General features: G+C 43.6%; 1 protein-coding gene across 1 annotated transcript in view; it reads left to right on the top strand.

The window, feature by feature from the left end:
* The window catches only part of LOC147692541 (alpha-actinin-4), a 335,353-nt gene that overhangs the window by 295,080 nt on the left and 24,279 nt on the right, over positions 1 to 15,994 (top strand). The window contains exons 13-16 of the mRNA XM_086938767.1: positions 14,251 to 14,359; positions 14,806 to 14,946; positions 15,276 to 15,458; positions 15,608 to 15,742. Of these exons, the coding sequence (XP_086794893.1) occupies positions 14,251 to 14,359; positions 14,806 to 14,946; positions 15,276 to 15,458; positions 15,608 to 15,742 (568 nt within the window). The remainder of the gene's footprint in view (positions 1 to 14,250; positions 14,360 to 14,805; positions 14,947 to 15,275; positions 15,459 to 15,607; positions 15,743 to 15,994) is intronic.

Raw genomic sequence — 15,994 nt, 5'->3', positions numbered from 1 at the left:
AATCTTTTTTTGGGTGGGCCAAGGGTGCATTTGGGTGGGCCACTGCGGGCCCAGTTTGTCGCTTCTTGTAGTAGCCTACCAGCCCTAGATTACATTTCCACTTGCAAACAGGCACCATTAACCCCTTGCGTGCGTCGGACGGCGGTGGGTGTGTGCGGAGGACGGCCGGGGGCCGTCCTAACCATGCCATAAATCACCCGCACTGCGGCAACATTTTCGCCGCGGTCAAGGGGTTCAACAACGCATCGATTCTGTGTGTATACAGAGCATGTGGAGAGTTATTTGAAAGTAAGAACCATGTCTGGACCTAAGTGCAAACCCTCAAATTCCAACAGGCCAGGCTTCAAAACAAGTACTTCCAGGCAAGATTTTCCACTTTTCCACCATCCCTCTCCTGTGTACCTTATCTCACAGCTGACCTTGGGACCCAGCCCCATATCAGCCACCATCTAGCTCCACTTTCATACATTAGTAAAATCACCTTCAAACTTAAAACATTTAATATAGCAGTAAATATAATTAGCACACACTTTAATGTGTTCCACAGTTACCCTAATGGCCTAAATGCTAATTAAATGAAAACAGAAAGGTCATGGCAGGGTTAGCTTTAGCGCTAGTGTGAAAGTCTTTTGTGGCACCCAACCAATGACCTTTCTCCGCAGATATCATTACTACCACCCTTCATCAGTGCCCTTCAGCTCTCCGTAGCCACTCTCTCATATGCATTTCATTTGTTGTATAGCGCTACTCATATCAGTGTAGGGTGTGTCAGTACTTTACACCATGCACACATTATACAGAGACAATGAATCAATCATACAAGTATGTAAATCAGTCTATAGGGAATGCCACATAACCCAAGGTGTAGGAATCACATGTCATCCATACTCATAGGCAGTATATTTTAAGAGGGTTCGGGCTGGGGAAGCACACAATCAGGATTTAAAGCACACTCCAGTGGTTGGGGGTTTGCTTTACAAATAACAAGCATTGGCATAACCAATAGGTCTCGCCTTTGGGACCTTATAAGTATTTAGTTATGCAGCACAATATCCTTGCATGGCTAAACACTTATAAGGTCCCAAAGGCAAGACCTATTGGCTATGCCAATGCTTGTTTTATTATTGTGGCACACAGAGAAACTGTAGCTCCTAGCAAACGGTAACTACTTTGGCCTTTCGGTGTTTTCGAATGGACGAGGTCTTATTCCAAAGTAAAATGCATGGTTTGAGTATTTCCTCGTGAAATTTCCATCGGGTTAATTAAACCCTAAAGCAGTGATTTTTCTGGTGCACCGGCTGGTCCATTAAAATTAAGCAGAGTTTCCTCTGCGGTGCCTTTAATTGAATGAAAACATTCATGCGATCGAAGGGCCCGCTTCCAGCAGAAGGGAAGTAAAGGCAGGGACGCACAGTCCTACCGCTGAGGGCGTGGCCTCGGTGACTACTGAATGAAAGCCAAGTCCTGCTAGTGTGCAGGAGGAGGGCAGAAGAAGGCGCTGTTTGTGTGCAGCAGCGGGGCACGAGGCAGACAGGATGCTCGTAGAGGAGGGAACGCATGCATGACATTATTTTCCCCTGCCGTAAGTGTATCGACAATATTTACTTGTGTAGAGGTGAGAAAATAATCAGGCGAGGCTGTTTGAAGAAGTTAGAAGAATGTTGCTTGGGTGATGGACAGATGACCGTCAACACTGCAGATAGGGAGACTGCCTGATTGCCATGGCGTTTTAAACAACCTGTCTACAAAAACAAATTGGCAGATAGGATGCTCTGTGAACAAGCGCAGCCCCTCGGATGCGAAACACGGGAGTGGTGCGTGCACTAAAGTGAAAGCTAATTAGACAAGAAGCAGCTGTTTTCAAGCACACTCGTGCTTGTGGCAGCATCCCCCTTGCTGGAGCGAGCAGCGGCCAATTAGCATGCTCGCCACTGCTCGTTCCCGCTAGGTGGATGCCGCCACAACTACAAGTGTGTGCTTGAAAATGAGCAGAGCAACTTCTAAAGACCCTCCTAATCAGTGCATGCGCACTGCGTTGGCGAGACCTAAAAATGTATATCGGCCCCAACTCTTTTTAGCAACATTAAAATAATGAAAGACTGGGGAAGTTCTAACTATATAGTAACACAAAAAAAGTGAAGTGCTAACTATACCATTCATGTTTGTATGCAGCTCTTTGTTGATAGTTAATAGGTCACTGTCCTATGTTGGGATTGGAACTTCTGAACTGCAATTAACACACAAATCTGTGAGAAAGGCAGTAACTCACTGAGCTATCCACATAAAATACAGCTTATCTGCATTTCAAAACTACCAACAGCAAAGGATTGCTCTCCAGCAGGATCATTAAACACCAGTTATCTGGACATTTTTATTGTTCTCCTGCATCCGTGGCCATGATAATGATGAAAATAATGTAAATGAAGCATACACAAAGAATGTGCCTTGCTGGGCCTGTGCAGTTTAAAAAAATAAAAACAAACAGTAACACATTCCCTTACCTACTCCGTTAGTCAAACTGTGTCACAGCCTGATCTGACATGCAGCTGCAGGGTTCAGGAAAGGGGAATACGAATAAAGAATCATTTATTTTCTCCAGTGCTGAACAGGAAAGGAAATGTCTGCGCAGACTCCCAGAACAGGAAGGAAAGCAACATTAGGAGTAACGTTTTAAATTAAAGATGCAATTTCGTATTGGCCTTTGCTCCGTCACTGCGAGGGCCAAGGCTCATGTTTGGGTGCGCCAGGCTCATGTTTGTGTGGGCCTGGCCCATCCGGCCCCCTGCTAGAACCGGCCCTTTTTCACACCCTGCATACACAGAAATGCGTTTAGCATGGCTTGCCTGCTGCCACTGGCCCAGAGCTAAATTTGTAAAAATAGAAGTGCCACAGCCCTCTTCAGGAGGCCGCTTCTGCTTGCACCACACATTGCTGCTCTGTTAGCGCTGCCAATAACAGAAACACCACAACTACTAACCGCCACACACCTACTTAGAAGCGTGACAATTCGGACTATCCCAGACCCCCAAAGCTATAAGAATGGCATTGACTGCAGGTAGTCATTTTTAAAGTGCATTGAATTAAACGACTGTTCTGCTCGTCTCTAAATGAGACAAAGAGCACCACCATGCAGCAGATTGTCTTAAGTGCCGGTGCCAAGCACCTGGAAACCACTGGCTTAAATTAAGCACTGCACTGGCCCCCTGAGCCTGCTGAACAAGAGTGGATTGTATGGGTTCAGGACTCTGTGTTTCGCGTCCACTATATTGTATTGTTGCACAACACAGGTTATGGTGCCTTTTCCATTCCATCCAATCTCCTTTTTTTTGCATTTTTTTTATGAAGCGAGAACTCGACCCGATGGTATTGGAGCACTTTACATTACCACCAGTTACGTTACACAAGGACACATTCATTTTTGTTAGGCACGGGGAGAAGTGATTTGCCCAGAATCACTGGCTGTTGTGCTGAGACTCTAACCTGATTTCACAGCTACAAAGTCGGCAGTTCTGGCCGTTACGCCACACCCTTCCCATTCTGCTTCCCACAGACTGCTCGTTGAATTTTACGTCTGCTATGAATCGCATTTCACCACTCCTGAGACATTTCTTTTAGTTAGGCGGACCTTGATTTAGATTTGGTTTGACAGCACCTTTGTCTGCATTACCTATTTTCGGTTCCTTAAAACATACGTTGTGAACTTTGTCTCCATCCAGAGGATTAGTGCTCTCATTACATGCTGTTGGTAGTTTGATGCATCATTCCGCGTCCTGACGAGTGTTTACATTAGAATCCATGAGGGACTGTCACTGACTCAAGAGTGACACAATCAGTTCGAGGCATATGGGCTGCAGATGGTACATAATGAATCGATCGCCATCTGGTGTTGGGCTCGGATGATTGCACTTGTTTTTCTCTTGGAGAAGTCTTTTGTCGTCACAAGACTGGTGACTCCTCCTTTGGGTGCTAGTGCGCATGGGCATCGGCTCCATCCTTAGATTGTTTTTTTCCGCCATCGGGTTCGGATGAGGATCGAAGCGCTCCAGATCGACTTCGAGAAAAAGTGATATTTCAGCGCGTATTCCCTTTCCAATTAGACGGTATTGTTATCGAACGCGATTTCATTTCCATTCCGACGCGTTTCGACTCCAACAATAAACATTTTCTTCTACGTCGACGAGACCGGGAGGCCTTTCTCGACGTAGTCCAGCCCGGAGTCCATGGAAAGGACTCCATTTAAGAGATGTCCAACGTGTGGTGCTGAGTTCCAACACAAGGACCTACACGAGGTGTGCAATCTCTGCCTATCGCCTGAACACAAATCCAGGGACTGCGAAGCCTGCGCAGCGTTCTCCTCCAAGTCGACGATTAGAAACCGTCGAGCCCGAAGACACGAGGTTTCAAGAATGCAGTCGGAGGCAATCCCAGAGCTGTTCGAAGACCAGCACCTCGAAGAAGAGGAACATGAAGACGAGTCAAGGTCGGAAGGGGACGAGTCTGATGTCGAGGAAATCGACATCCAACAAACCGTGAGTGACGACGTCCCCTTACCAAAAAACCGACCCCGTGTGGTACCGACCCCACCTTCGAGCCCGGTCAGACCACCGAAGAAAGTTTCCGACGCCCCGCCTTCGGGCCCGGCAACGAAACCGAAGCAGAAACCGAAACTCTCGGCCTCCCACCATGTTGGATCCGAGAAACGGTCGACATCGACATCGACACCGAAGCTCCATACAAAAGAAAGCTCGGCATCGAAACATTCCATGTCGAAACCGAAACATGCTTCGACGTCGAAGACTTACTTGACACCGAAGAAATCGGAATCGAGCAAATTCTCGGTGCCAAAAACACAGAACATTGACGGTCAGAAGCAAAGGCTCCTTTCGGAACCAAAAACTTCGGTACCGACACAGGAGCAGCAGACAGATCCAAAACAAAAGACTTGGTTTATCGATCCGCAAACTGGCAAAGTGGTGACAAAATCACCAAAAAAGAGGAAGAATGAACTAGATGACAAAGCTCTTCCCACTAAAAAGAGAACAATGGGGACAAATACAACTCCTCCCCTTTCTCCTCAGCCTAGAGACTCACCCTCTTCTCCTATTCCTCACAATAGGCCAACTATTCCTCCACCTTCTACACCAAGACCATCTACACCTCAAACAGATGTAGACAGTGATGCAGGGGAGGGAGAACCTCATGGAGATGACAACACTATCCCAGATGAGGAAGACCCATGGGAAAATTATGATGCAGGGTCAGACGATAACGACCCACAATTATACCCCTCAAAACCTTCACCACCTGATGATAATACAGGTGTTGTGCAGTTGATTAATAGGGCAGCTAAATACCATAAGGTAGATTTACATACAGAACCTCAAATAGAGGATTTCCTTTTAGAAACGCTACCTGCTGCACAAAGAACATCAGGCACGCTACCTATGCTAAAGGGTCTTCTCAATCACACAGCAGATATATTCAAAGACCCTGTGAGGGCTAGGTTATTAAACCCAAGAATTGATAAAAAAATATAAGGCAGCCCTAAAGGACCCAATATTTATCAAAGGACAAGTACCTCTGGACTCGCTTGTAGTTACAAACGCTAGTAAAAGAGCAAATTCATTATCTACAGGAGAAGCTCCTCCTCCTGATAAGGAGTTCAAGCTAATAGATGCATCAGGCAAAAGGGTAGCATCCCAAGCAGCAAACAGCTGGCGCATAGCTAATGCACAAGCGCTACTGGCACGTTATGATAGAGCGCATTATGATGAGTTAGAAAAACTTATCACACATCTTCCTAAGGAACATCAAAAAAGGGCAGACCAGCTTATACAGGAAGGGAAGATAATAACTAACACTTCCATTAAGTGCGATTTAGACGCAGCAGACACTGCAGCAAGATCCATCAACACTAGTATCATGCTAAGAAGACATGCATGGCTTAGGGTCTCAGGGTTCAAACAAGAAGTACAAACATCTTTATTGAACCAACCTTTTGACCAAAAAACACTTTTCGGCTCGGGAACAGATGAGACTTTAGAAAAGATGAAAAAAGACACAAACGGCTAAATCAATGGGAGCATTACAACAGCCAACTCTAAGAGGTTCCTTTCGTAGGTCCACCTATAGAGGGGGGTCAAAAAATACAGGCACAAGCCAACAATCTACCTCTTTTACACCAACATCACCCAGAGGTAATTCAAGAGGCAGTTATAGAGGTAACAACAACATGGGTAGAGGTCGCGGAAATAACAACCGCAACTCCCCAACCCCAAAACAGTGACTTAATACAACTCCCCCCAGACCATATAACACCGGTCGGGGGACGTTTATCACAGTTCCTACCTGTCTGGGAAAACATCACATCAGACAGGTGGGTGAGACAGATTATCCAACATGGTTATTGCCTGGAACTCACAGCTACCCCACCAAACATCCCCCACAGACAGCGTCCAATGAGTCAAGATCATCTAACATTGTTAAAACAAGAAGTACTATCACTGCTACAAAAGCATGCCATAGAGAAGGTTCCAAGACATCAGCAAGGGACAGGAGTATACTCTCTATACTTCCTAATCCCCAAAAAAGACGGGTCTCTAAGACCAATCTTAGACCTCAGACCTCTCAATGCATACATAAACTCGGAACATTTCCACATGGTCACGCTCCAACAAGTACTTCCTTTACTGAAGAAAGGGGACTTTCTTTCTACACTGGATCTAAAAGACGCTTACTTTCACATCCCAATTCACAAAGCCCACAGAAAATACCTCAGGTTTGTAGTAGGACAACATTATCAGTTCAAAGTCCTTCCTTTTGGGGTCACAACAGCACCAAGGGTGTTCACAAAATGCCTAGCAGTAGTTGCAGCACACCTAAGAAGACAAGAAATACATGTCTTCCCTTACTTGGACGATTGGCTAATAAAAGCCAAGTCACAGGAAGAATGTCTTCAAAACACACAAAAGACCATTCAATTGCTGCACCAGCTAGGGTTTACGGTGAACTACACAAAATCCCACCTACAACCAAACAAGATTCAACCATACCTAGGGGCTACTATAGACACAAAAAAAGCCAAAGTATACCCCAATCCAGTCAGGATCCAAACAATGGTCACGTTGATCCAAAAATGTCAACCACAACAATCACGAACATCTTGAGTGTTCATGCAGGTGTTAGGGATGATGTCCTCCTGCATTCTGCTCATACCATATGCCAGACTACAAATGCGTCCACTGCAGGAGTGTCTAGCGACACAGTGGAATCAGGTTCAAGGTCAGATTACAGATCTGGTGTTGGTAGACGACCGCACACATCGCTCTCTGAAGTGGTGGAACACAACAAACATTTCCAAGGGACGGTCGTTCCTAGAACCGATTCCAGAAGTGAGACTGACAGCGGATGCATCGCTCACCGGATGGGGAGCGCATATGGAGAAATACACAGTACAGGGAAAATGGAGTGTACAGCAAAAAAGACTGCACATCAATTATCTAGAACTACTAGCAGTGTTTCTAGCATTAAAAGCTTTCCAAATGCAAATCCTCAACAAAGCAGTCCTGATCAGAACAGACAACATGACTGCAATGTATTATATTAAAAAACAGGGGGGGGACACACACTCTCTCCAACTAACCAGACTAGCACAGGACATTTGGAGATGGACCAGTCCTCAGAAGATCTATCTGTTAGCCGAACACCTACCAGGAGTTCAAAATCAGATAGCAGACATCCTAAGCAGAGAGTCAGAACAAATACACGAATGGGAACTGCACAACCAAATACTGCAGCCATTCTTCCAAAGATGGGGACAACCAGAGATAGATCTCTTTGCCACTCATCAGAACGCAAAATGCCAAAACTTTGCAAGCAGGTACCGACACCACCTGTCCCAGGGCAATGCACTATGGATAAATTGGTCCAACAAATTTGCTTACGCTTTTCTCCCTCTCCCACTAATTCCATTAGTGGTTCGGAAACTGCAACAACATTCAATGACAATGATACTAGTAGCACCCACGTGGGCAAGACAGCAGTGGTTCACCACGCTACTGCAACTCACAGGTGCCACATCAAAAGCTGAGATTATTACCCATGCACCTTACACAGAACCATTGAGAAATAATGCAACCAGATCCCAAACAATTGAACCTAGCGATCTGGCTCCTGAGGTCATAGTATTTGGATACTTGGATTTACCTCCAGACTGTATGGAAATCATTAAGCAAGCAAGACGTCCTACCACCAGAGCATGCTATGCAGCAAAGTGGAAAAGGTTTGCTGTATACTGTAACAGTAACATCAACCCTCTGGACGCATCCACTAAACAGATTATTTGCTATTTACTACACTTGCAGCAATGTAACCTTGCCTACACCTCTATTAGAGTACATCTTGCAGCTATAGCGGCGTACCTACAAAACAGACAACATCTTTCCCTGTTTAAAGTACCAGCAATAAAAGCTTTCATGGAAGGCCTCAAAAGAGTCATTACACCAAGACTACCGCCTGCCCCAGTCTGGAATCTCAACATAGTACTTACCAGACTAATGGGACCACCTTTCGAACCTATGCATAGGTGTGAAATACAATTCCTCACATGGAAGGTGGCCTTTCTTATAGCTATTACCTCACTCAGTAGAGTAAGTGAGTTGCAAGCATTTACAATACAAGAACCATTTATGCAGCTACACCAAAATAAAGTGGTTCTTAAAACAAACCCAAAATTCTTGCCTAAAGTAATTTCAGCATTCCACATCAATCAGCCAGTAGAACTACCAGTCTTCTTTCCAAAACCCCAGACGGTAGCAGAAAGAGCCCTACATACATTAGATGTCAGAAGGGCAATATTGTACTACATAGAAAGAACACAAACTTTCAGAAAGACAAAACAACTATTTGTAGCATTTTCTCCTACACATAAGGGCAATCCTATCTCTAAAGCAGGCATTGCCAGGTGGATTGTAAAATGTATACAAATATGCTACTTAAAAGCAAAGAGGACATTAACTGTTCCTCCTAGAGCTCACTCTACACGTAAACTAGGAGCATCTATGGCATTCTTAGGAAATATTCCCCTATATGACATATGCAAAGCAGCTACCTGGGTTACACCGCATACCTTCACAAAACACTACTGTGTAGATGTGCAGACAACACAACAGGCTAGAGTGGGACAAGCTGTACTAAAAACTTTATTTCAGACTGTTGCAACAGACACTGGTGGCCACCGCTAGGGAGATAACTGCTGTATAGTCTATTCATAATGTACCATCTGCAGCCCATATGCCTCGAACGGAATATGCTACTTACCAGTATGCATCTGTTCTTGGCATAGAGGGCTGCAGAGTGGTACATGCCCTCCCAGCCTCCCCGGAAACCTGTGGCTGTTCCAACACTATCTTATTTAGATACACTTACATGGGCATTTCTATCTGTATTCTATCATACTACTCCATCTAACCCTACTATGGCAAAACAATCTAAGGATGGAGCCGATGCCCATGCGCACTAGCACCCAAAGGAGTCGTCACCAGTCTCGTGACGAGAAAAGACTTCTCCAAGAGAAAAACAAGTGCAATCATCCGAGCCCAACCCCAGATGGCGATCTATTCATAATGTACCACTCTGCAGCCCTCTATGCCAAGAACAGATGCATACTGGTAAGTAGCATATTCCTTTCTTTCCCTCATAGATCAGTGTTTCCCAAAAGGTCGGGAGCCGCATTTTGGTTGCTCGTGAAAGTCCAAGCAATAAATAAAGATGCCTTTAAATTCTGTATTTACCTTGTACAATTAGCCACGCTTTTATGACAGAGTTCAATTTAGGCTATGTCTTCTGACAGATTGCTGCATACATATTTTTAACGTGGGCATTAGTGCTTACAAAGTCCTCTCACTTTGTAGTTGGATAAAGAAAAGTGAAGTATTTGACAGTATAGCTGGTGTACAGAGTGTAAGAAGGAAAGATGTAGGATGCAATTTTTTGTAGCACACAAAATGTAAATATCTATAAATTAACTTAACTCAATCAGTAGGTTGGAAAGGAAAAAGGAAGCACTTTTTTTTTTGTAATTCTGAAGTATGATGGAAACAAAGATTGTAATAGGATTAAAATAAGTCGAGACGATTTTTCCAGGTGATAAGCATAGGATAAACCTTCACTGAGCCCAGATTTACATAGATTATCATTTGTGTGCAGTACAGTTTTATCAGAAACTGTACGTCTGTTCAAATTTAGTGGCAATTTCAATGGAAAATGTGCCGTTTGTAAACAGCAGTGAGCTACCACACGAAGCTTTTGTTCCAACAAAAAATGTTCCGCCTCATGTTCATTAAAGCTGGGTGAGTAACAAAAGTTTTTCACGCTAAACAGTGGGTTGTAATTTAAAAAGATTGGGAAGCACGGTTATAGATGCACTGTACAAGAATAGTTTTTTGCTGCAGTGGGCTTTTTAAATATTCTTTGAATAGAACGCCAAATGCAAGTGAAAGCTGTTGGGTTTGACGTTAAAGAGGGCAGAATTGCACTGAAAGGGTCTGGCTGGCCTGCAACCACAGAGGAAATAGAGAAGAAGTCGAAGTCTTACTACAGTTAATAATAGGGCATGCATGAGCATTTTACATGGAATCTGTTATTCGCATAAAGGGTTAGATTAAATAAGGTGAACAAGAACAAAATCAAATATTTACAAAAGAACCTTATTTTTTCCATGGTTATGCTCCCTTGTTGTATATTTTAATTCATTGAACCATGCACATGTGTTCTATAGTTCTAAATCTGTGCAGTGGTGCCTACGTCCACCCCATATTCTTCCTCCTTCCCGTGGTTCTCACTGAGAAGGCCAGTGTAGGTAACACTACAACATGCTACAAAATGCTTGTCCGAGTCAATAAATGCTCCAATTTACTTTGTACATATGTCGCTGGAGGCCTTGTGCTGAACACACGGCCCTTTACACTAACACAGGTCTAACAGGAGTAAAAGAAAACAATTGTTCGTCCCAAAATATTAGACTCTGTTTAATGTGACTGAGTCAGGTTACAGAAGTGATGTAGCTCTCATTCTTAATATAACTGCTGAGATATTTAATTTTCCCTGGAATTACCTGTAGCGTGCAAACAAACGTGTGCCATAAATAGCTTGTTTCTGCTCATCACTGTTACTTTGAGATTAAAAAAAACATATGCATGCACCAGTTTTCCTTTTCACTGCTTTGTTTAAACTGCATTTCTAATGCTGCTGCATGACCTTCCTTTTACAATAACGTATTTCAGTCTGACAGCTACATCATTTCCCTGTTACAGGTGACTATAGACATCGCAAGCCTACTGTAATAACATTGAGACTGGTTTTCATGCAGGGATAGCGGGCTCCTATGTATTCTAAATCCATTTCAAAGTCTAGGAGTTGAAAAGAATTGTGCAGTGACTGGCCCTCCACGGTATTGATCATGCATGTCATGCATACCCGCCATGACTTGCTGTCTTTTGACTCAACGACATTTTAAACCAGAACAGCGTTTTAGGAGTGCTTCGTGTGGCATACAGGATTGATGGCATTGGACAAAGCCGGGTATGAAAGATAGTGTTGCCTGGCCGCCATGCAGCCTGTCCTGCAAAAAACCCAGTGTGTAGGCCTGGGGAGTGACGAGGCACCCATAACCCTGACTCCCAGAGGCTGTCCCGGTACAAATAATGCCCAGCCTACCCTTATTCTCAGAAAATGTATGTCAGAAAGGGTTCTTTTAAATAGTCACCAGTGCAGTATGAAAATGTACAAACTCGCAATGGTCAGGGACTGTTGCAAAACATGACCCACTGCGTACTGAGCTCTCTTCTGAAGCACACTTGTCCAAACAAGCTAATGGCTGAGTAGGACTTAACTGAAGCAATCTTCTTTATTTCATGTAAAGCTGTCTATAGTGAGTCCCTAAAAACCAGCAAATAAATATACTGCCTGCTAAAGACAGGACATCCACTGTTTTGAGGTCTAGAAAAAGGCTTTAGACTATCGTTGTCTGCCTTTTTTTGACATCGGGATCTACGCCGTAGTGTTTTGGCTGTACATTCCTCATTCTTCCATTCATTGCCTCCATTAATTTACTTTTTGCATATCTTGCTGTCTAAATTCTGGAATTCAATTCAGTAGCTTTTGTTTGCACACATCTTATTGCAGTGACCCATTCCCAGTTTCTCTCTGGAGCCTATTTCCCTGCAATGTCTCTTTTCATCAGCAAATATGCATGGGGCCCGTGAATTCAGTTTTGCTTTATATTGCCAAGAAAACTGCCCTGGGTCCAGTTTCAGCTGTTTGGTTTACCACCTGAGACGTTCCTTGAAAGTTGCACTCAAATTCTTTAACTTCATATCATCAGATCACCTATAATTTCCAAAACTTCCTAATGAGAAGAATTTTGAGTGCTTTGTTGCCACTACTCATTGAGCCATATTTCAGTCCGGCGGACAACATTTTTTATAGTGCATTTGATTCTGAACGTTGCGGCTGTCCAACTGCATGGTGTATCTAGAAGATATCAGGGTTTCTATCTCCAGCTGTCCATACATCACTGATCTGTATTCATAGTTCGTTTTTCAGAGGCCTTTAAAAGTTATGCTATTGCTCCATTGTTCTAATAGTTGATGGAAACCTCAGGCTTATCAAAATGTTGTTTAGTTTGGAGTCTACAGTTCAACCTATCCAGGGTCTCAGAAGTTGTGCTGGTAAACACTTTCCTGATTCAGAAAAGGGGGTGGTGATGAACAGAGTGTCTGAATTAAGCAGACCACTCTTACCCAGTCCAAAGATCAGGGCTTGATCCATCACCGTTTTTTAGCTCACTGCACCATCCCAGCTCAGAACTTGGCTATATGCAAATTAGTCTGACCCTGGCCCAGTGCATCATGGGAACAGGGCAGACCAAACTACCAAGCCAATTCTTATACTGGGAAGGAAACAAGCTACCGGGGACCGGTTTCTGGCATTTCATCCGTCTTCGGCCCGGCTTGCTTGAATCCTGATGGTGCAATGAGCTAGGGACTCACATCTGAGTATACCCTTCCACGCTTATGGTGGACAAAAATGATTCAGAAAAGGGGGTGGTGATGAACAGTGTCTGAATTAAGCAGACCACTCTTACCCAGTCCAAAGATCAGGGCTTGATCCATCACCGTTTTTTAGCTCACTGCACCATCCCAGCTCAGAACTTGGCTATATGCAAATTAGTCTGACCCTGGCCCAGTGCATCATGGGAACAGGGCAGACCAAACTACCAAGCCAATTCTTATACTGGGAAGGAAACAAGCTACCGGGGACCGGTTTCTGGCATAACGGTGATGGATCAAGCCCTGATCTTTGGACTGGGTAAGAGTGGTCTGCTTAATTCAGACACTCTGTTCATCACCACCCCCTTTTCTGAATCGTTTTTGGCCACTATAGGTGTGGCAGGGTATACTCAGACATGAGTCCCTTTCTCACTGCACCATCAGGATTCAAGCAAGCCGGGCCGAAGACGGCTGAAATGCCAGAAACCGGTCCCCGGTAGCTTGTCTCCTTTCTGGTGAAGAATTGGCTTGGTAGTTTAGTCTGCCCTGTTCCCATGATGCACTGGGCCAGGGACAGACTGATTTGCATATAGCCAGGTTCTGAGCTGGGATGGTGCAGTGAGATAAATAACGGTGATGGATCAAGCCCTGATCTTTGGACTGGGTAAGAGTGGTCTGCTTAATTCAGACACTCTGTTCATCACCACCCCCTTTTCTGAATCGGTAAACACTTTCCTGTCATTTGATACATCTAATCCAGTAGCTTGATGTTCGATCGAGTATATAATCCTTCATTGATGCATATAATTTGAGTGAGTATCCCAGTTGATTGAAACAAACGGGCTTGGTGAATGAGTTGTACCTTTGTACTACTTAAAGGCTTTTGTGGTTTGTTCAGAGGATTACATAAACGATGTGTATTTATACTGCATTATGTCCATTCGATATCATGCTATACTTTTAGATAGTGGTATAAATGAAGAGTAAAATATATATTCGTAGTATTTAGACTGACACGTGCACAAAATGAGTTAAATGAGCTTAACCTCCTGCGATAGAATGCCAAAGTTGTAACAATAAAAACTTTCCAGTCATTGAAAAAAACCCTACTACTTAAGTCGAAAAGTGATGCTCATACTAGAGCTGACTAAATGCTTCCTCTCTGGCTCTTAATGACCTATTGGCTACTTTTGTCTTGCAGTGAGCTGGATTACTACGATTCCCCTAGTGTCAACACTCGATGCCAGAAGATTTGTGACCAGTGGGATTTGCTGGGATCATTGACCCACACTAGGAGAGAGTCACTGGAAGTGAGTAGACTTTCTGTATCTACATATTGAAGCATAGCTCAAAATAGCTAATGTTACTAGTCAATTGCTGCTTTATTTGTTGATTTGTAAACCTTTGCTTTGGCCCGTTTGGCAGTCTTACCTGCCAATATGGCATGTTATACTAGACTCCACTACTAGCGCAGGCCCCACTCTAAAAAAGTCCAATTAATCCAGATCTTTGGTCCGCTTGAAGACCTAAGACATCACTCTTGCACGACTACCATGAGTCCATGCTTGTATTTTTATTATCTCCTCAGGCACCACTCTAATAATCTTATATCACCAACTACCTGTACCCTAATTGGTCAGGATGCTTGTAAAGTATCTAGGGGCAACCTAGATGGTTAGCCAATGCAGCATTATTTTCATTGTATGCAATGAGGAAAGTGTATGTTCTAACCTTATCTCTCTGTATTTTTTCACAGAAAACAGAGAAACAGCTCGAAACGATAGACCAGCTGTATCTTGAATATGCTAAAAGAGCAGCACCTTTCAACAACTGGATGGAGGGAGCCATGGAAGATCTACAAGACATGTTCATTGTCCATACCATTGAAGAGATTGAGGTATGTTAGGAGCTTAACAGCAGGCATAGGAGAAACCCAAACAATGATTTCTTGAATGCTCTCGTATGTTTAATTGGTTATAATTGTGCAAGGACTAAGCATTGGTTTCCAGATAGTGAATAAATAATCTTGGGTGGGTGCTTTGAATGGCAAAAATTCGATCTTAAGGGCTACATTTTTCTGGGCCACTTTAGGCTGTTTACTTCTCCGATATTTTCTTGCACTGTCGCCAGGAGCTTGTGTGGAAATGTAGGTAAGTAATGCAAAGTGGACATATTTTATCGGAGTTATAATAGCATTTTTATTTATCATGTTTTTTTCTTCAAAAGGGTCTAATTGCAGCACATGAACAATTTAAGTCCACGCTGCCCGATGCCGACAAGGAACGAGAAGCAATCCTAGGCATCCAGAATGAGGCTCAAAAGATTGCCGACTACAATAACATCAAACTTTCCAGTGGAAATCCATACACCTCAATTACTCCACAGTCCATCAACTCCAAGTGGGAAAAGGTACTAACAGTGCTTTATTTATATTAAGTGCTTTGTAGAATGAGTTCAGTATGTAAACAGGGTTGGTTCATGTCAATGTAGTGGTGCTCATTAAAATGGCTAATGCCTGCATCCAGCCTATGATTACATGCATATTTTTGTGTGTACAGGTCGAGCAGTTGGTGCCAAAGCGTGATGGCGCACTGCAGAGTGAACAGGACAAGCAACAATCGAATGAGCACCTGCGCTTGCAGTTTGCAAAGCAGGCTAATGTTGTGGGGCCGTGGATACAGACCAAAATGGAGGTAAGCATTATGCTGACTAATCATCTTACAACTGTCTTTCTGATACTGCTGTAAGTCGCCCACTGGAACTGCTATTTGAACAGCTTTTTATCAACATATGTGCTGCATTTCTCAGACTGGCACTTTAAAACGTTTTTTTTTACTAGTTGGACCTTAAACCACAATTGAAGAAGGTTATGAGATAAATGCCATTAAGAAAGAAATGACATCAAGCACAACATAGTACCTTATGATGCGTGTGGTTCTTCTGGC

Source organism: Lissotriton vulgaris, chromosome 9, assembly GCF_964263255.1.
Source record: "Lissotriton vulgaris chromosome 9, aLisVul1.2, whole genome shotgun sequence".
Classification (NCBI taxonomy): Eukaryota; Metazoa; Chordata; class Amphibia; order Caudata; family Salamandridae; genus Lissotriton; species Lissotriton vulgaris.
The sequence above is the reverse complement of the archived record's forward strand: the minus strand, read 5'-3'. Positions and strand labels throughout refer to the sequence as shown.